At 66.9% G+C, this 18,134-nt stretch overlaps 7 protein-coding genes across 7 annotated transcripts in view; 2 read left to right on the top strand and 5 right to left on the bottom strand.

The window, feature by feature from the left end:
* EMIHUDRAFT_237965 (hypothetical protein) overlaps positions 1 to 1,017 on the bottom strand; it is a gene marked incomplete at both ends in the record, with an annotated part of 1,676 nt that extends 659 nt beyond the window's left edge. Inside the window, 4 exons of the mRNA XM_005777389.1 lie at positions 51 to 141; positions 234 to 293; positions 590 to 737; positions 806 to 1,017. Of these exons, the coding sequence (XP_005777446.1) occupies positions 51 to 141; positions 234 to 293; positions 590 to 737; positions 806 to 1,017 (511 nt within the window). The remainder of the gene's footprint in view (positions 1 to 50; positions 142 to 233; positions 294 to 589; positions 738 to 805) is intronic.
* Positions 1,018 to 3,424: 2,407 nt separating this feature from the next.
* Positions 3,425 to 4,380, bottom strand: EMIHUDRAFT_73968 (hypothetical protein; the record flags this gene model as incomplete). The annotated part of the gene is given in 3 exon segments (XM_005777388.1): positions 3,425 to 3,635; positions 3,708 to 3,756; positions 3,771 to 4,380. The coding sequence occupies 3 exon segments, from the start codon at positions 4,378 to 4,380 to the stop codon at positions 3,425 to 3,427; spliced, it is 870 nt and encodes a 289-aa protein (XP_005777445.1).
* Positions 4,381 to 5,164: 784 nt separating this feature from the next.
* Positions 5,165 to 7,044, bottom strand: EMIHUDRAFT_237963 (hypothetical protein; the record flags this gene model as incomplete). Its single annotated transcript, XM_005777387.1, has 2 exons — positions 5,165 to 5,221; positions 6,748 to 7,044. The coding sequence occupies 2 exons, from the start codon at positions 7,042 to 7,044 to the stop codon at positions 5,165 to 5,167; spliced, it is 354 nt and encodes a 117-aa protein (XP_005777444.1).
* A 509-nt stretch (positions 7,045 to 7,553) lies between these two features.
* EMIHUDRAFT_49097 (hypothetical protein) lies at positions 7,554 to 7,994 on the bottom strand (the record flags this gene model as incomplete). Its single annotated transcript, XM_005777386.1, has 3 exons — positions 7,554 to 7,692; positions 7,754 to 7,836; positions 7,902 to 7,994. Coding segments are annotated over 3 exons (315 nt in total), but the record flags the coding sequence as incomplete, so codon positions are not given.
* Positions 7,995 to 10,243: 2,249 nt separating this feature from the next.
* Positions 10,244 to 11,385, top strand: EMIHUDRAFT_424396 (hypothetical protein). The gene is made up of 4 exons (XM_005777385.1): positions 10,244 to 10,546; positions 10,651 to 10,694; positions 10,764 to 10,896; positions 11,061 to 11,385. The coding sequence occupies exons 1-4, from the start codon at positions 10,268 to 10,270 to the stop codon at positions 11,172 to 11,174; spliced, it is 570 nt and encodes a 189-aa protein (XP_005777442.1). The 5' UTR covers positions 10,244 to 10,267; the 3' UTR covers positions 11,175 to 11,385.
* Positions 11,386 to 12,959: 1,574 nt separating this feature from the next.
* EMIHUDRAFT_237957 (hypothetical protein) lies at positions 12,960 to 13,680 on the bottom strand (the record flags this gene model as incomplete). Its single annotated transcript, XM_005777384.1, has 3 exons — positions 12,960 to 13,081; positions 13,150 to 13,330; positions 13,381 to 13,680. 3 exons carry the CDS (start codon positions 13,678 to 13,680, stop codon positions 12,960 to 12,962), a joined length of 603 nt encoding a protein of 200 aa, XP_005777441.1.
* Positions 13,681 to 17,054: 3,374 nt separating this feature from the next.
* Positions 17,055 to 18,039, top strand: EMIHUDRAFT_367458 (hypothetical protein). Its single transcript, XM_005777383.1, has one exon. The coding sequence runs from the start codon at positions 17,135 to 17,137 to the stop codon at positions 17,870 to 17,872; it is 738 nt and encodes a 245-aa protein (XP_005777440.1). The 5' UTR covers positions 17,055 to 17,134; the 3' UTR covers positions 17,873 to 18,039.
* The last annotated feature ends 95 nt before the right edge of the window (positions 18,040 to 18,134 follow it).

Genomic DNA, 18,134 nt, shown 5'->3' with positions numbered 1-18,134 from the left:
GGCCGGCCGTGGACTGTTCAGTGTTCTGTGAGTGTAGTGCAGCAGGGCACCGGACGGGCCGGGCGTGGGGAGGCGGCGCTCGCGCGGGTAGAAGAAAGAGACGGAACTCTCGCGCTCTCGCTCTTCGGCCTCGGCCTCGCTCTGCCGGGGGGGGGGGGGGGGGTCATGCCCCCACTCCTCGGGGTTGTGCTGCTGGTGGGTGCCCCTTGTGAGCTGGGCCGGCGTCGGGCCACCTTGAGCTTCTTCGGAGCTGGCATGGGAATCTTGCCCGCTCGCTCGAGGAACATGCGGTCCTGTCGACACCCAGCGGCCGGGACGTGAGCTCGGAGAGCGGGCTTTTAAGTGCGGGCGGAGGTGTGGGCGGAGGTGTTGCCAGGCGTGGGTGGGGTGTTGTGTGTGGGCGGAGTGTGTGGGCGGAGTCGAAACGCGAGGCTCCGCGAGAGGGAGGGTTGGGCGTGTCGGCGGCGAGTCGTGCCTCATTCCCCGGCTGGTTCTTGCACTCGGAGCACTTGCACGTCGGCTGACAGGTGATGCCGGCCTGTGGAGGGGCGCAGGCGCAGGCGTCAGCCGCGCGAGTCTCGCGGGAGACAGGGGCGCGTGGGACGCCGGCCTGGAAGCACTCGCAGTACTTTTTGAGGCAGCCCGACTTCTTGCAGTGGCACCCCTTGCTGTGCCGGGTCGTGTCCTTGCCCAAGGTCGAGTCGTGAGCAATCTTTGGCCGGAACGCGGTTGGGTTGCTGCGGGACGGGGACGGAGGGTTGAGGAAGGTGCGACGGGTGGCGGCGGCCGGGTCGGCAGCCCGCACCGCTCAAGCGTCGCATCGATTGCTCTGGCGCGCTTCTCGTTGTTCTCCGGGTTGTTGTGGCAGCCCTGGCAATTGCAGCCGAAACAATACTGGCCCGACGCAAAGCACTCGCAGTAGAGCTTGAGGCAGCGCGAGTTGCGGCAGTTGCACTGCCCTCGCTTCTCGACGAGGGCCCTGCGCGCCTGCGCCGACGCGCGCCCCGCGCCCAGCATTTGTGTTTCGCAGTTCGGATCAGGCGTGCTTCGCGGTTTATTCACAGCTCGAAAATAGAGGGAACATGGCGCTGTGCGCTGGTCTGTGAGAGGTTGAGGTGCGAGCCCGGAGGCCCTGGGGATGGGGGGAGTTCACATAAACGCACAACCCCGGGCCCGAAATCGCACAGAGACAGCCTTGTTATTGAGAAGAAAATAAATACGCAGCGCTTCTTAGCTCCCCGGCCCCGCATGTGAGGCTAGCCCTCCGCTCAACGGCCGTCGCGCCTCGTCGTCCTGACTGGTCGCTGGCTGTGCACGCGCGGCAAACAAAGTTAGAGTTGTTTGGTATTGCTAAAAATCTCTCTCTCTCGCGCGCGGCCGCACGTGCGCGGACCGGTGCGGGAAGTCGGCTGGCTGCCTGGCCGGCTCGGCCATTTAAATTCCTCTCGCACTCGGCGGCTGCCAAGCGAGCTCAAAGTGCAGATTGGCACGTCGCTCGTGGCCGGAGCGCGTCGCCGCGGAGGCGCAGTTGGCCACCGGCGCGAGCTCAGCGACCCAGGTATTCGCGCTCGGCTAGCAGGCGCCGCTCTGCGAGCGAGCGCGCTAACTCCCATTGCGGCGGAGATACACACGAGAAACGAAATCGATAACGCGAAATGACGTACGTTCTAGGACGGCCGACTAGAAAATGAAACCTACGCACGGCAACGAAACCGGAGTGCGGAGACCGGGAGAGAGGGAAAATTCCTGGGGTCAGTTTTGCTGCGCTCAAGACACAAACGAGAATCTTATCGCCCCCCACTCGCGTGGGCCAGTACTCAGTCTCGCCCCCGACGTCTATGAGAGCTCCCCGGGCAGCGCCATTTTTTTTTATACTAGAATCCAGCTGTATGCAGCGCGCGGGCCCGGCCACTGGCCGCCTCTGGCCGCGAGAATCCGAGATGCCGCGTGGGCTCAGTCAGCGAAAAGCTCATCGCCACCATCCATGACTGCATCGTACCGCACCGGCCGCCGGCCAGCAGCATCATCACCGCGACTCTCTGCGCCCTCCCTTCCGCCGCCGCTGCCACCGCCGCCACCGCCGCCGCCTCCGCCGCCGTCACCGTCGCCACCGCCGCCTCCCTCCTCGCCGCCGCCCACCGCCGAGAGCACGACGATGTCTTGCTCGTTGAAAGGCCGGTGCCGCCCACGGCCTCCGCGAGGCGGCGGGTGCGCGTCTCCGACCTGTGAGCGAGAAGAAGAAAGCTGTGAGCACGCGGCGGATGCGCGTCTCCGACACGGGGGTTGCTGTGGGGGCGGGGGAAGGAGGGGGGCGCAGAGTGGCGGTGGCGTGCGTACGCGGTGGAGGGCGGAGGGCGGAGGGCGGAGGGGGGAGGGCCTTGCGGAAGGCAAAGGCGAGGTAGGTGTGCGCGACCTCCCACTCCGCCTGTTCACGCAAGGTAACTGCGACCCGGAAGGCGAGGCGAGGGCAGCACCTACCGCTGCCGCCTCGGACAAGGCGCCGTCCCCGTCCGGGAAGACGCGCCTACTCGCAAGCGCGTGCGCCCGAGGTCTCGAGGCGGCACGCAAGCGCGCCCTCTCCCTCCCCCGAGAGCGCTGCTCGCATCCGCTCGAGCAGCGGCCGATTCCTCTCTGCCTCCGCCGCAAAGAAGTCGCAAAAGTTGTCCGAAGAGACGAGCTCGAGCCTGGCCACACACACCGCAGCGAGGTCTCGAGGCTGCACCGCCCCGCCAGAGACGGCGGCCTGCTGCGGTTGTGCTGCCGCTATCGCTACTCTTGCTGCTGCCACTGTTGCTGCACCGCTATTGCTGCTGCTACTATTGCTGCTGCTACTATTGCTGCTGCTATTGTTGCTGCACCACTATTGCTGCTGCCACTATTGCTGCTGCCACTATTGCTGCTGCCACTATTGCTGCTGCTACTATTGCTGCTGCTACTCTTGCTGCTGCTACTCTTGCTGCTGCCACTATTGCTGCTGCCACTATTGCTGCTGCCACGATTGCTGCTGCTACTCTTGCTGCTGCCACTGTTGCTGCACCGCTATTGCTGCTGCCACTATTGCTGCTGCCACTATTGCTGCTGCCACTATTGCTGCTGCTACTATTGCTGCTGCTACTATTGCTGCTGCTACTATTGCTGCTGCCACTATTGCTGCTGCCACTATTGCCGCTGCCACTGTTGCTGCTGCTACTCTTGCTGCTGCCACTGTTGCTGCACCGCTATTGCTGCTGCCACTATTGCTGCTGCCACTATTGCTGCTGCTACTATTGCTGCTGCTACTATTGCTGCTGCTACTATTGGTGCTGCTACTATTGCTGCTGCTACTGTTGCTGCACCACTATTGCTGCTGCCACTATTGCTGCTGCTACTATTGCTGCTACTATTGCTGCTGCCACTATTGCTGCTGCTACTATTGCTGCTGCTACTATTGGCCTCGCCCGTGGGAGGCGGCGAGGGCTCGCAGCGTGCCCATCGGCACGAGGAACTCCCTGCAGTCGTCGACCGCCTCCTGCAGCGTGAAGCGGTACGAGTGGCCGAACGGCTGCGACGGCGGGAAGGCCTTGGAGGCCGCCTCCGGCGGGAAGACAGCCCGGTAGTGCGGGTTGCCAAACGAGAGGCCCTCGCTCGCCCGCAGCCTACAGGCGGGAGGCAGAGGGGGCCTCCCTTCCTCCCGCCGCAGGAGGGAGCCCCCGCGACCGCTCCTTCACCGCCGCACGAGCACGTTGGCGTCCGCCGTCGTGCCGAGAAAGATGCCTCCTGAAGCGGGGCACGCGGCGGGGGCGCGCGTGTCGGGGAGGCGTCGAGGATGAGCCGCGGCGCAGAGGCGGATGGCGCGCCGGGCAGCAGGCGCGAAGACACGTTGGCGAGCAGCGCCGCCGCACGCTCCTCGCTCGAGAAGGAGTAGTGCAGTGCGAACTGGCAAGAGACGAGGTGGAAGAGGAGGCCGGTGGGCAGGGCGGCCGCGAGGGCAGCGTCGGCAAAGTCCGCCGCGTAGAAGAAGGCCTCGAAGGGCATCGGCTGCCGCCCGTGCGCGCCGTTGTAGCGGCCGACCGCGTCGCGGACCGACTCGATGGCGATGTCGACGCCGACGTACCGCGCGCAGCCGCCAACCTTGAACTTGAGCATGTCTCCGCCCTTGCCGCATGCGAGGTCGAGCACGCTCGCGCCGCTGCGCATGTGGCGCGCGATGAGGACCGACTTGATCCAGTTGTGCAGGTTGCGGAGCGTGAGGATGTCTGAGCCGCCCGTCAGCGAGCGGTGGCGGTCGTGGAGCTTGTTGTAGTGCCGCGCCGCCTCCTCTGCCTGGTCCGTGCCTCCCTGCTGGAAGCCGAGCCCGGCCTTGCGCTTTCGGCTGTGCTCGCGCTCCCAGGACTCCTCCATTGCGACGTCTGAGAAGCTCTGTGAAGTACCAGCAAGGCGAAGCTGTCGGCTGCGGGAGCGCGAGTGAGCGGGCAGGAGTGGGACAACCTGAGGGTTTGGGTTTAAAAACAGGCGGGGGCCTGCGAGTGATCTGTGATCTGTGAGGGTCCGCCCGCAGGCGCATTTTGTATACCGAGGCGGTGCCCGGTGCCGAACCTGTCGGACCTTAAGACGGCGTTGTAGATCCCTGGGCGAGGGTGGTGGAGAGGGCGGTCCGTCGGCGCCAAACCACCTCCCACCGAGGTGGGCAGGTTCCACGCGTTCCCGGACCGCCCCGTTGGAGGTAGACCGCTCGTCTAGCCAATCAGCCTTAAGCGAGCGGCCTGGCCGTTGGAATGGCCCAAGACCGGTCCCCGTCGGGAGGGACTCTGGAAGAGGAGAGCAACCAGGTGCCCGGGGGCGTCCCGCCCACATCCGGATGACCTCTCCTCCTTCGACCAGCCGTCCCCGTGGTGGTCACGCGGCCTCTGGCTGGAACGGGATCTACCTCGCAAGCGAGTCACCCGGGCCGGCGCGCGTCTTCGATCCTGCCCTCGGAGAGGGGGGGAGGTCTATGACCTACCTAGTTGTCCGGCATGCGAGGGCATGCTCGGCCGTTCGGAGTCCCCCCCTCGTAGAGGACGTCGGAGAGAGGCGAGGACGACTGTCTCTGACGGCGGACCTCAGTTACGAGCCGCCCTCCCCTCGAGACGCGAGGCCAGCGCACACTTGGGGCCGAGCCCCAGCGTGCACCGTCCCACACGCCTCACGCGGCCTCTGGCTGGAACGGGATCGCAAGCGAGTCCCCCAGGCCGGCGCGCGTCTTCCGAGAGAGGAGCGGGAGCGAGGGACCTTCTTAGTTGTCCGGCATGCAGACGCATGCACGGCCGTTCAGAAATTTTCCCAGCCGTTGGAATGGCTGCGCTCCCGCCCCTCACCGGGCCGCGAACGGGTAGTAGACGTTGGTGCCGAGGAGGGAGGAGTCACCGAAGGTCGGGTAGTCGTCGGTCATGCGGGGGGAGGAGGAGTCGGCGAGCAGCAGGGAGGAGAAATGCCTGAGAGGGTGGGAGGGAGGCGTGAGGCGCAAGGTGAGGGGCGTGGGGGCGCGGGGCGCGGGGCGTGCGTGGGACGCGAGGCGTGAGGCGCAGGGCGTGGGGCGGGAGGGCGCGGGGCGCTCGAGTGAGGGCAGGGTGTGTTGTGTGTGTGTGTGAATGTGTGTGTGTGTTGTGTGTGTGTGTGTTGGTTTGTTTGTGCGAGGGCTGGGCAGGGCAGGGCAGGGCGGCGGCGAGCGGCGAGCGGCGAGCGGCGTCGGCGAGATCGGCGACGAAGAGAGGCGATGGTGACGTACACGGCGGCATTGTTCACGGCAGCAGCGCCGGTGGCGGCCCCGCGCAGCGGCGGCGGCGCCCTGAGTGAGGCAGGCTGCCCTGCACAGCCTGCTGGGCCTGCAAGTGCTCCAAGTTGTCGCGGGGGATGAGATGGATCAATTAAACACTACAAAACTAGTACTTATAGTCAAGCTGCGATTGCAGCGCTGCTGGTCCGGTCATTGCAACCCTACGCCACGGTGATGCTATGAAAAGATCGTGCCGTCGCCAACGGCGCAGCCGCCTCCCACGCGTTCGTCGCGGGATCGTACCGCTCCACCGAGCTGAGGTAGTCGCCGCCGTCGTAGCCGCCCACAGCGTACAGCTTGCCGTCGAGCGCCGCCACGCCGGGCCTGCTCCGTTCCTCCCCCATCGGCGCCACCGCCTCCCACGCGTTTGTAGCCGGGTCGTACCGCTCCACCGAGCTGAGGAAGTCGTCGTCGTCGTAGCCTCCCACAGCGTACAGCTTGCCGTCCAGCACTGCCACGCCGTGATTAATCCGCTCCGCCGCCATCGGCGCCACCGCCTCCCACATGTTCGCTGTCGGGTCGTACCGCTCCACCGAGCTGAGATAGTCACCCTCGTTGCCGTGATTAATCCGCCCCGACGGCATCGGCGCCACCGCCTCCCACGCGTTCGTCGCGGGGTCGTACCGCTCGACTGAGCTGAGGGCCTCGTTCTCGTCGTCGTCGTACCCGCCGATAGCGTAGAGTTTGCCGTTGAGCGCCGCCATGGCGTGATTAGTCCGCGCCTCTGCCATCGGCGCCACCTCCTCCCACGCTTTCGTAGCAAAGTCGTACCGCTCCACCAGGTTGGAAGGTGCGCCTTCAGCCTCATTCAGGCCGCCCGCCGCGTAGAGCTTGCCATCGAGCGCCGCCATGCGGACATAGTTTCGTGCCGTCGGCATCGGCGCCACAGCCTCCCCCTCCCACTCATTCGTTGACGGGTCGTACCGCTCCAGCGAGTCGTGGCCGCCGATCACGTGCAGGCGCGGCCTCTCGCGCTTCTTCAGCGTCTCCTTCCAGCCGCGGCGCCACGCGCGGCACGTCCCCTTGGCGGCGTGCTTCTTGGTCGGCAGCTGGGCGAGGATGTGCGGGGCGAGGTCCGGCGAGAGGAGGACCTCGGAGAGCACCCACTCGGGCTGCTCCACGAGCCGTGCGGCGTGCTCCTCCGCCACGCGCAGCGCGGCGTCGCTCGCGCCCGCCTGCGCCTCGATGATGGCGCACAGCTGCTCTGGCGAGAGGCCCGCGACGCGCGCGCCGATGCGGTGGGAGGCCATCGGCCGCAACCAGCGGGCAGGCAAGGCAAAAAAAAAACACTCGCGGCGCCGGCTGGAAGCCGAGCCCGGCCTTGCGCTTTCGGCTGTGCTCGCGCTCCCAGGACTTCTGAGAAGCTCTGTGAAGTACCAGCAAGGCGAAGCTGTCGGCTGCGGGACCGGGAGCGCGAGCGTGCGGGCGAGGGCTGGGTGAAGCTGTCGGCAGCGGGAGCGAGACCGGAGCGGGAGGGAGTGGGAACAACCGAGGGTTTGGGTTTAAAAAAAACACGAGGTTGTCGGGGGATGAGATGGGAGATGGATCAATTAAACACTACAAAACTAGTACTATAGTAAAGCTGCGATTGCAGCGCTGCTGGTCCGGTCATTGTCCCTCCTCCTCACCCTCCTCCTGCGAAACACGGCAAGGGGCGGGGCGGTGGTGAAGGAGCGTGCGAGCCAGCACGAACGCCGCACGCTGGCTGCAACGGCGCAGCCTGCGCTCGGGGCGGAACGGGGAGAGGGCTCGCCTGCAAGAAGGGGTTCGCAATCTCCTCGAGCCCGTCGGTCGGGCAGACGAGCATGATGGAGGTGCCGCGACAGACCATCAGGCCCATCGGCCGCGTCTCGTCCAGCAAGCGGTAGGCGTCGGTCGGGTCCTGCGGGCGCGGCGCGCTGGCTCAGCCGAGCGAGAGAGAGGAGAGAACGACGCAGATCGCAAGCGGCGCGGCTCGACGCGCGGCGCGCCTTGAGGTACTCGTGCGCCTCGTCCAGCACCAAGTTGAGCAGCGCGTCGTACCCCTTGAGCACACCGACCACCTGCGCCGGGAGCCAAACCACCGGTGAGCGGGCAGCGAGCGGAGAGACAGGCGCGGCCGTCGCACAGCGCGGCGGTTCGCCTCGCGACCCCCCATGAATTTGACGCGCACGGACTTGTCCACGTACTTGGACATGTCCAGCACGATCGCCTTCTTCTGCGACGCCATCCTGGCACCCGGGGCCCGCGCGGAGGCGAGACAAAAGGAGAAAACGCGAACCTGAGGGACGCCGGGACGGGAGGACGGCACGCCGCCAGCACACAGGGATTTTAAGGAGGGGAGTGGAAAATTTTATCTTTTGAGAGTGGTGACTCGACCTGTGCGCTGTGGGATGTGCATACGCCCTTCGCCTCGGGGTTGCAGTCGGTCGGGGTGCGTGTCCCAGTCTCTCAGTTCTCCGAGTCTCCTCCTTGCCTCGCGCATTCACCCATCCAGTGATTTCTTTTTTAGTTTCCCATAAGTAAGGTAGGTAGGTAGGTAGGTAGGTAGGGGCAGGGCAGGGGCCGGCCAGGTTTTTATGAGTGCCGCAACAGCAAAAAAAGTCACACTAAAAGCAGGTGTTGATAAAAGCAGGTCCGCGACACTCACAGCCAGCCTGCGCGTCAGGGCTGGTGCGAAGTCCCTCCGCAGCTACAGTGATTCGAAGATACCGTTGACTCGACCCCGTTGACTCGCACGCGCTGTTATGTCCGCCGGCCCTGCGGATCAGCCGCCGCCGGCCTCCGGGGCGCCAGGTCCATCATCTGCCGCCCAAGGCGGCCAGCGGGGCGCGAGCGTGCAGACGCTCGCGCGGCTGTTGATGCTGGGCTGCCGGGAGCGTGCCTTCTACCTGGGTAAGCGCGCCTTCCTCGACACGGAGCAGGGCCGGTCGCAGCTTGCGAAGCGCGCAAGAGGGCGAGGGCCACTGCCGACCCCGCGGCCACGACCGCGGCCGACCGGCTCCCTCTCATCTGTCGCGGCAATCATGAACTTTGATGGCCGGCCGCTAAAGTCCAACGTGGCGCACGTCGCGACGGCTGTCTTCGTCTTCAGGCAGATGAGGCGTGCCCGCCGCCAGTTTGGCGTCACGGTTCCGTCGCCTCAACAGATGCCGGCACCGGCGGCGGCGGCACCACCGGCGGCGGCGGCGGCGGCGGCGGCGGCGGCGGCAGCCTCGACACAAGCGCCGGCATCAGCGGCGGCGGCGCCAGCGGCGGCGGCAGCAGCGCAGGCACCACCTGCAGCCGCGGCCGCGTCAGCACCGCAGGCGGCGGCGGCGGCGGCGGCGGCGGGAGCGGGCTTCTGGGGCTCCGGAGGGGTCCCCGGAGGGATGGCCGACAGCGCCTTCCTGGTTGAGGCGGCGAGGGCGAGGGCGATGGCCGACACTGCGACGGCGATGGGGTCGCTGAGCGGCAGCAGAGCGGACTCGCTCGCCATCCACCAGCTGCGCAAGCAGTACGCGGAGCTGCGCGCAGCCTTCCACGGCCAGTGGCTCAGCAAGGAGCAGGAGCGGGCGGCGGAGGGCGCGGTGAGGCTCTCCACCGCACCGCCGCCCGCCGCCGCCACGCCGCCGCCCGCGGGCGTGTCCGGCCCGCCACAGCCTGCCCCTGTCGCGATCGTTGACGAGCCAGGGCCGGCAGCCAAGTCCCCGCCGCCCCGCCCGCCCGCCATGCCGCCGACGCAACGCCTCCCGCTCCCGCTCGAAAGCATGGCAGACGCGGTCGTTGCAGCTGCAGCGGCTGCGCCCGACGGCCGCTCCGCCCGCCCGCCGCCGGCCGACGACGCGCCCGGGCTGACCGGCGCGCAGCTGGCGGTCACGCAGATGCTCGCGGTTGAGCGCGAGGCGGCGGCGGCGGCGGCGGCGGCGGCGGCGGCGGCGATGGCGGTGGCGACGACACGGCCGGCCGGGGAGGCGCCGCCAGGCCCGACGCCAAGCTTGTCGGCGAGCACGCAACGAGCGGGGGCGAGCTCCGCCGCTGGCGGGTTGGCCCATGGTGGACTTCGTGGCACAGGTGGGTCTAACACCGCTCTGCTGTGCGTCCCGACCGAATCTATTGTCTCTAGGACTGTCTGACGAGCACAAGAGTCCAGACCTGGATTGAGATACATGTAACCTCTCCCTCTCATGAACGACAACCGACTCGCCACACCCAGCGCGTGACTCGCGACCAGCTCCATGATGGATCACTGCGAGGCCTGCCTGCAATGATTCTTTTTCGAGCTAGAGCGAGGTTGACTCCTCCCAGTGCGAGGCCCGCCGCCCGTCGACAGAGCGCAGCCTGCCGGCCCGCTCGCTTCCTCGCAGCTAGCCACCCGCACGCGGTCTCCCCACCACGCCCTTGCCACAGCCACGCCGCGTGCTGCCGATTTCCGCGGCCAGCCTCGAGCAGCGGGCACCGACGCCCCTCCCGCCCCGCGCCGCAGCCGCTGCAGCTGAAACGACCGCGTCCGCCATGCTTTCGAGGAGGACGCCCACACGGCTCGCGCTCGCGCTCTTCGCCTGCTGCTGCACCCACGCCGCTGGGCTGCTCGTCGCGCCTGCGGCCCGCGCGGCGTCGCCCGCCCGCGCTGCTGAGCCGCGCATGATGGCCAAGAAGGTGGCGAAGATCATCAAGCTGGCCATTGATGCGGGCAAGGCGAACCCGGCGCCGCCGATCGGGCCGGCGCTCGGCGCGGCGGGCGTCAACATCATGATGTTCTGCAAGGAGTACAATGCTCGCACGCAGGACAAGGCGCGGACAAGCCGCTGCTAGACCGCCGTCTCTCCTCGCGGCGACGCTCCGCCCCGTCCCTCTCCTCGGGGCGTGACCTCGTCCCTGCCCCCTCCCCTCTCCAGATGGGCACCATCGTCCCCGTCGAGATTTCTGTCTACGACGACAAGTGAGCGCCTGTCCCCCGCCGCCGCCGCCGCGCCGCCGCCGCCCTCTCAGCCGGTTCGCCGCGTCGCAGGTCTTTCACGTTCATCATGAAGACGCCGCCCTGCTCCGCGCTGATAAAGAAGGCGGCGAGCGTGCCGAAGGGGTCGGGCACGCCCAACGCCGCGCGCGACGCCAAGATCGCAGGCAGTATCACGATGGCTCAGGTGAGGAGAGAGGGGGGGGGGGTGAGAGTGAGAGAGAGAGAAGGAGAGAGGGGGGGAGGGGGGGGAGAGTGAGAGAGAGAAGGAGAGAGAGGGGGGGGGCTCCTCGCGGCGAGACGGCGCCTGTGAGCGACGCGAGGCCGCACGGGAGCACGCTCGGCTGTTAGGTGGAGGAGATCGCAAAGGTGAAGCTCCCCGACCTGAACACCAACAAGCTCCAGTCGGCGATGAACACCGTGATGGGCACCTGCGCAAACATGGGGATCGAGGTCAAGGACTGACCTGGCCGCCTCCGAGGCGTGAGGGCGTGGCGATGAGGCTGGTTGGTGGCCGGATGTATTGAGGTCGTGAACAGGTTGACGGAGACTGCGGTTTGCGCCACGGCGCAACGCTCTTTTTGTAGTCCAGGGGGCAGCGCGTCTATCATCCTCTCAGCTGTCCGTGGCCCGTGTCCGGCGCTCGGTATGGAACGTACAAAATCGTGCGTCTCCATCAGCCCACCGGTTGACGTGCCGCGTCCGCTCTCTACCGTCTACGGCTTTACTAGATACTAGACTCTACGTCAGTACTGGAGACTCTGACGCCTTTCCGCGGGTTTTGGTCGGGGCAGCCGGCACACATCCTTTCCGTTGGATCGGGCTATCCGGTATCCCCCCCCCCCCCCCCCCGCCCCGCGCCCGCCGCCCCCTGAGCCCTGTTCGGCAGGTTGTGTGCCCTGAGAGCGCCCCCCACACGTCGCCCCTGGGCGCGCCTGCGGCCTCGCGGCCTGGCATGTCGCGCCTCGCTGGGGCCTGGGCCCCCCGTCTCTGCGCTGGCGGTGGCGCAAGAGCCGGCGATAAAGGGTGTGCACCGCGCGGTGCCGGTTTCGCGCCCCCCAGCACACCCGATGAGCCCCGGGGCGCGGCGACCTGGCTCCCCGTCCTGCGTCCAGACGCAGTCCCCCTCGCGACTACAGCATGCTCTCCCTGCACCCTGGAATCGGGTGGGGAGGGGACCCTGGCGCTCTCGTGGCTGGGGCATTGCTCACGAGCAAGCGGGGGTGACGGAGAAGGAGGCGGTGCAGAGCGGGCATTAGGATTCCACGGGAACGAGCACTTATTGGCACCGGCGCAGGCATCGTAAATAGCCCGCAGACCCGCGTTGCCAGAACAGCTGACGGTCCCGACTGCTGAGAATGTGGTCGCTCCACAACTCTTTTGGAAGTTCGAGGAGAACTTGACCTTGTCGTTCTGAAGCCGGGGCATGTTTCTTGTTTGGAAAAAGAGGGGACGTGGCTTCCATTGCACAAGGCTGCTAAAGTCAAGCTCCTCGAGAACGGCATTGTTTGTAATAGAGCACGAATACAAAGATTGTAATAGCTCGGCGGAGACGCTTTGGCGACCTTTTGTGGGGAGATGCGCGCCACGACGTGCGCTTCTGTCAAAAACGTTCCGTTGACCGTCAGAGAACCGTCGTGGAGTGTGAACATAGCCTCCTCCGTCTTGACGTTGACAGCGAGGCCGGGCGTAGACAGGAAGTTGTAGAGCGTATTGTGGCGCCCACGGAAGGCGGCGGTGCCGCCGTACGCAAACGACACGTGGATCGCGGAAGGCATGATGGCGGAAGAGGTATTGGTGCCAATAGCGCTGCTCACACACGGGTCCTGAGCCAGAGCAGCGACCGAGAGGGGCACCATTGAGCAGGGGGGCGGAGGCACGAGGGGGAGGAGGGCGCGTGAAGGTTTTTGAATTTCATTCCCGCCCCAATCCCGCCAAGTTTTGGTGTAATTCGAGACGCGGCTTTACAGGCGCGGCGGGCGTCGCAGCGTCCTGTGGACCACTGCGCGAGAACGAGGGCTCGGTTCAATTTCGAGAAGTGCGGTGCACAAAAGTCGGCAGACGCAAAACCCGCGATGCGCGAGGAGATCGCGCGCGCCCTCGTCCAGCTGCAGCTCCACACTCTTCCTCTCTTGCGGCATGCGGGCTTTACGTCGTTACTGCGTGACCGTGAGGCGTGAGCCACGCACGTCGTGTAAAAAGGCGAGTGGATCCATGACTCGGGCCGATATACTAGCCGCTTTCCCACTATCACGTCGTGGCTCCCTGGGCCACCTTGAAGTCGTCCAGTCTTCGAGTCATGCTGGCGTTCTCGCTGCTAGACAGCTCGAGCTGCGCCCCCATCTTGTCGAGCGTCTCCTTGAGCATGTCACCTGCGCGCCGCAGTGTGGGGCGTCTGAGACTGCGCCGCCGTCGCGCCTTCGTGCCACGCCGGACGCACCAAACTCCAGCGCCATGTCCTCCATCTTTTTGTTCATCTCCGCAATCTCGGCCTCTTTGAGCGCAAGAGCGTGCCCCTTGCCCCGCCGCTCCTCCTCGAGCTCCGCCCTCGCCTGATCGAGCGCCTCCTTGTGCTCGCGGATGGTCGCCTCTAGCGTGGAAATGCGCCCCTGCAGGTCCTCCTACACTGGGTGTGGCAGAGCCGGTCAGGCAACGGCTCCGTCCGCAAAACGGCATCGGCGAGCCAAGCTGCCTGCATGCCCTTGTACTGCCTCGTCATGTCGGACGCGATGTCAAAAATGGAAGCCTTCTCCCGCTCAAAGTCCTCGTGGTAGAGCGACACCTTCTCCTTGAGGTCCCTCTGCCCCGCAAGCGCCGCCGCCACCTTCTCCTCTCGCCACGCTAGCTGCCGCTCGAGCGACTCTATCCGGAACGCGGCTCGTCGCAGCAGCTCCTGTGGGCTGAGCTCTCCGTCGGCGTCACCACCGCCCTTCTTGCCCTCTTTCTTCCCACCTTTCTTCTTTGGCGCCATGCAAAACCCCAAAAGGAACGACGCGGAGCGCAGCTGCCCGTGAGTCGTCCGCGCGAAACGTCCGCGCGATTGATATTTCTTTTGTAATAGTGCTAGCACGCGCCAGTCCGCCGAGCCTGTCTGCTGTGAGTTATTTTAGTTACATTCTTTTACGACACTGGGCTCGGGTTGGACGCTTTGTGTATCTCGAGACCTCGAGAGAATCGGCTTATCTGTTTTCACGGCTGAGTGGGTGGCGTTTTTTTTGGCCGGCGCCAAGGGTGTGGGGAGGGGTCTCGTCGCGTTCGTTAGGGGGAGGTCCCTCACAGACGGAGCGCACGGAGAGACGGAGAACGGGGAGTACAGATAAAGTACGGGGAAAACGGACGTGACCAGCTACCACACCTACCCGCACGGAATTTGGCGGGCTCGTCTGCACAAGGGGAAGTGGGCTCGCCTCGGGAGGGAGTTTCCTTGAAACTCTTTTTCACAGACATTGTTATTCGGAGAAGAAGTACCGCCACAGCGCGCTGGTCTATAAGGTTCCACCGTGCCGATGTACCCGTGTCTCGTGTGTCTGCATGCATCAACAGAGGACAAGCCACGACCTCTGTGGGTGTCAGAGACCTCGGCGAAGATCGTTCAGCCACCCGAGCCAAGAGCCACCGGAGTCTCGCCCTCCTCTCCCCTCGAGCCACCTCTCCCCGTCCTTGCCCCACATGCGCACCTGAGAGTAGAGGCTGCGCGCCTCGTCCGCCGCCAGAGCGCCGTCCCCGCCAGAGCCGGCCGCCGGCAGCGCCTCGATACTCCGCGCCAAGCCCGCCAGCTTGAGCAACGAGCGCTCCGCCTCCGCCTCCCCATCGCCCGCGGCCCGCACGAGAGCCGCGAGCAGCGCCTCCACCTCCTCCGGTGGATAATTGTCGAAGGCCGCCAGCATCTGCTCGAACACGCGCCCCTCAAGCGCGTCGCTCCAGGAGCCGGTCTCCTCGGCGCCCCGCGGAGCCGAGACCACGTCGAAGCGAAATCCGCCGGCTGCCTCCTCTGCCAACACCGCCGCTTTGGCCTCTGCCGACGCCGCTGCTTCCTCTGCCACCAGCCTCTCCGCTGCTGCCTCCGCCTCCTCTGCCGCTGCCATTTCCGCCTCCCTCCTCTCTCTCGCCACCCGCGCCGCCTCCTCCGCCTCCTCCGCCTCCTCCGCCTCCGCGGCCGCCTCTGCGACCGCTTCGGCGGCCGCCTCCCTCTCCGCCGCCCTCTCCCGCTCCTTTTGCAGCTCCCTCTCGCGCTCCGCCGCGAGCCCGCGTGCGTACCAGTCGTCCTGGTCGAGGTAGCGGTCGTAGCCGCCCTCGTCCTGAGTCACGTCCGCCCGCCGGCTCGTCTCGACGCGCAGCTCCAGAGACAGCTCCGCCGCCTCGCCGTACCGCTCCTCGTTTACCGCGCGACGCAACGCGGCGAGCAGCTGCCCGCGGCGGCTGCTGCCAGCCTCGAGCGCCGCGGCGGCGCCGACGTCGCCCACCTCGAGGGCGCGCCGCATCGCGAGGCGTCGGCGCACGTCCTCGTCGAGGAGAGGCTCGAGCAGCTGGGTCAGGGCCTGCAGGAGGGGGGGAGACACGGCTCAGGAAAGCCTCCTCAGGAAAGGCTCCCCGCGTCGAGCGGCTCTTCCCCACCTCGTTGGTCGCCTCTCGCCTCCGAGGCAGCCGCAGCCCCGCCCGCAGCGCCGAGCGGGCCTTGTCCTCGAGCGAGAGGGAGAGGAGCTCGTCCGCAGAACTGATCTCCCAAGGCAGCGGCGGGGGAGGGCGCCGCTCGCCCTCCCCTCCCTCCTCTCCCTCAGCCCTCTCCGCCGTGCGCGGCATCACCTCGAGCCGCATCTTGCCGCGCTGCTCGCTGTACCGCGGAGCAGTCCGGCCGCCTTCCCACACGCGAGCGTCGACCAGCACGCGACAGCCGAGCGCCAGCGCCACGCCGAGCGCCTCGTCGGCGGTGCACTCGCACAGCGTCGCGTCCTCCGCCAGCTCGGGCAGCGAGGCCTCGCCCTGCCAGCCCTCGTCGCCGAGCCCCTCGGCCTCGTCCTTGGCCCGCCAGCGCGCGTCTTGGGCGGGCGGCGGGCCGGCGCCCGCCGCGAAGCTCCCCGAGTCGCGTGCCATCGGCAGCCGCCGCTCGAGCACGAGCGCTCCGCCCACCACGAGCGAGTCGCCCAGCAGGGCGGTGTCCTCCAGCACCACGCACGCGATGTCGGCGCAAGCGTCGCGACGCGCCATGTCGACGAGGAGGTGGTAGGCAGAGCGATAGCCCTCGCGCGGGTAGCCGCGGCCCGAGCAGCGAGCAAAGGCGTCTCGCTTGGCCTGCGGCGCCGGGTTCCAGGCCGCAAACGGCAGATTGTCAAAGAGGCCGCCATCGCGGCCGGCGGTGGCCTGAGCCTGGAGAAGCACCTCGACCATTGATGGGCGTGCTGCATTGAGGGCCTGCTCGCACGCCATCACCGCGTCGGCAGGAATGGGAACCGGAAGGACCGGTCCCTCGCGTGTCTCGGAGAGGAATAGCGCAGGCGCCGCCGCGCAGCGGCCGAGGCCGGCGAACCGGAGAGGGACAAAGTCGGAGAGGCGGATGGGCACCGCCGCGGCAGATGGGAGCGAGAGGAGGAGCATGCACATGCACGTGGGGAGGTCGAGAAGGCGGCGGTCCACGCGTGCTTGCAGTCACTCAGTCAGCAGTCAGTCTCCGTGCAAATGCGACCCGTCGAGACCATCAACTGTGGCACGGCTGTGGCGCCACCGACTTGGCATTCGTACTGTCCACTATGAAAGTGTGGACCGGCGTGAACAGCAGCTCCTGACCACGGCGCCGCAGGCGCCTGTTGATAGGTCCAGGTGATAGCCCTGGATAGGCAATGCATACGCCTCACTGGACCTCAGATCGCCCGACCGCGTCCCGGTGCTCTGCCGTCGGATTTGTGACGCCGCCGCACCACGCCGCGGCCGGGGGCCCTCCGGAGGCCGAGGATGGCCGTGGCGGACCGGGACGAGCTCTGGGAGGGGGGGTGTCAGTGAGTATATTGTAGATACTGACCATGTGCACAATAACTCTCACTTTAGCTAAGCCAGGGGAGGCGATTCCGGGGCCGTACATCAGCTTGACGGTGCTTCGCCGGCGTGCGTCCCGGAGCGGTGCTGGACGGGCGGTCCGGGGGAGAAAACTCAGGACAACGCCGACACCGCTCTGATTCGACTTTTTACTTCAAACAAAGACAGTGGCACGCGCCGCAGCGCGGTGCATGCCACTGTCAGGAGCGGATCCGTCGGTTAGTTGTGTTCACGCCGGGATCGTGTCCTGAGTAACCTGCCCAGACTTTAGGCTTGGACAGTAGTATTCTTACTCGTGTGCCGGCGAGAGCAGGAGAGTGAGGGACAGTCAGCCGTGCCTCCGCCGTCGCCCCCGAGTGCTGTTGTCGCCCCTCTGCCCTTCGCCGCAGCACTAGCCGATGCGCCTAGACGCGTCGCCGGCGTTGACGCGGCGTGGCGCGCTGGCCGCACTGTCGCTGCTGCCGGCGCTGCTGCCGTCGCAGCCCGCCTCTGCCCTCTTCGGCGGAGCGGGCAACTCCCCCACCGTGGAGGTCCTGGAGCAGCCGGAGCTCTGCCAGGGGCGCGCGCAGGCCCAGGACTTTGTGGCGGTGCGCTACACCGGCCGCTTCGCCGACGGGCGCGCCTTCGACACTCGGTACGCCGCTCGGCCGCTCGTGTACCAGCTCGGCTCCTTCTACCTACCTGGCGTGGACGCGGCGCTCGCGGGGAGATGCGTCGGCACGAAGCTGCGGCTACAGTGGGCGTCGAGCCCGCGCCCGCGGCTCGAGGACGACGCGCAGCAGCTGCCCGCGGGCTCGCGTCTTCAGCTGGAGCTCGAGCTCGTCACAATCAAGTACTCGCTCTTCGGCGAGACGATGCGCGACCCGGCGAACAGCTACTTCTTCGCGCCGGGGCCGGTGACCCTCTCCTCCGCGTACGACCCGCGCGGCCACGCCTCCGGCCTGCCGCCCCAGGTCAAGCGAGACAACCCCTTCGCGCTCGGCCCGACGGAGGACTCGCTCATCTCCAACTCGAAGGGCGTGCTCAAGCCGTTCGTCGGGGAAGGGGTCGGACTGCCCGAGGCGCCGCCGGAGGCGGCGGAGGCGGAGGGCGCGGGGGCGCCCCTTCGCGGGTCGCGCACCGGCAAGGACGGCTGAGCGCCAAGTGCTCGCAGCGGCGCCGGCGCCCGGCGGCGGGGTTGGGCGGGGTTCACGGGCGGGCGCGCCGCGGTTCTCGTCGCTTCTCCACTTCTCGGCAAAGGGAATGATGTCGGCCTCCCTTAGAGATGGAGAGTTTTCATCGTTCCTCCTTGCGCTACGCTACCGTACAGAAAAATGTCGATTCAGAATTCTAAGCCGGTGTGCTGCAGCACCGCTGCTCAACTCCGTGTGTAGAGACAAGAGAGCGTAATGCCGTCGG

Source organism: Emiliania huxleyi (assembly GCF_000372725.1).
Source record: "Emiliania huxleyi CCMP1516 unplaced genomic scaffold EMIHUscaffold_260, whole genome shotgun sequence".
Lineage (NCBI taxonomy): Eukaryota > Haptophyta > Isochrysidales > Noelaerhabdaceae > Emiliania > Emiliania huxleyi.
Note: the sequence above shows the minus strand (reverse complement) of the source record. Positions and strands in the feature narration are given on the sequence as shown.

Excerpts from the sequence above, each read along its gene's own strand:
- EMIHUDRAFT_367458 (XM_005777383.1), top strand. The coding sequence starts at position 17,135 with ATGCGCCTAGACGCGTCGCCGGCGTTGACGCGGCGTGGCGCGCTGGCC.
- EMIHUDRAFT_424396 (XM_005777385.1), top strand. The coding sequence starts at position 10,268 with ATGCTTTCGAGGAGGACGCCCACACGGCTCGCGCTCGCGCTCTTCGCC. Across the intron at positions 10,695-10,763 it reads ATTTCTGTCTACGACGACAA|GTCTTTCACGTTCATCATGA; the intron begins GTGAGCGCCTGT and ends GCCGCGTCGCAG. Across the intron at positions 10,897-11,060 it reads GCAGTATCACGATGGCTCAG|GTGGAGGAGATCGCAAAGGT; the intron begins GTGAGGAGAGAG and ends CTCGGCTGTTAG.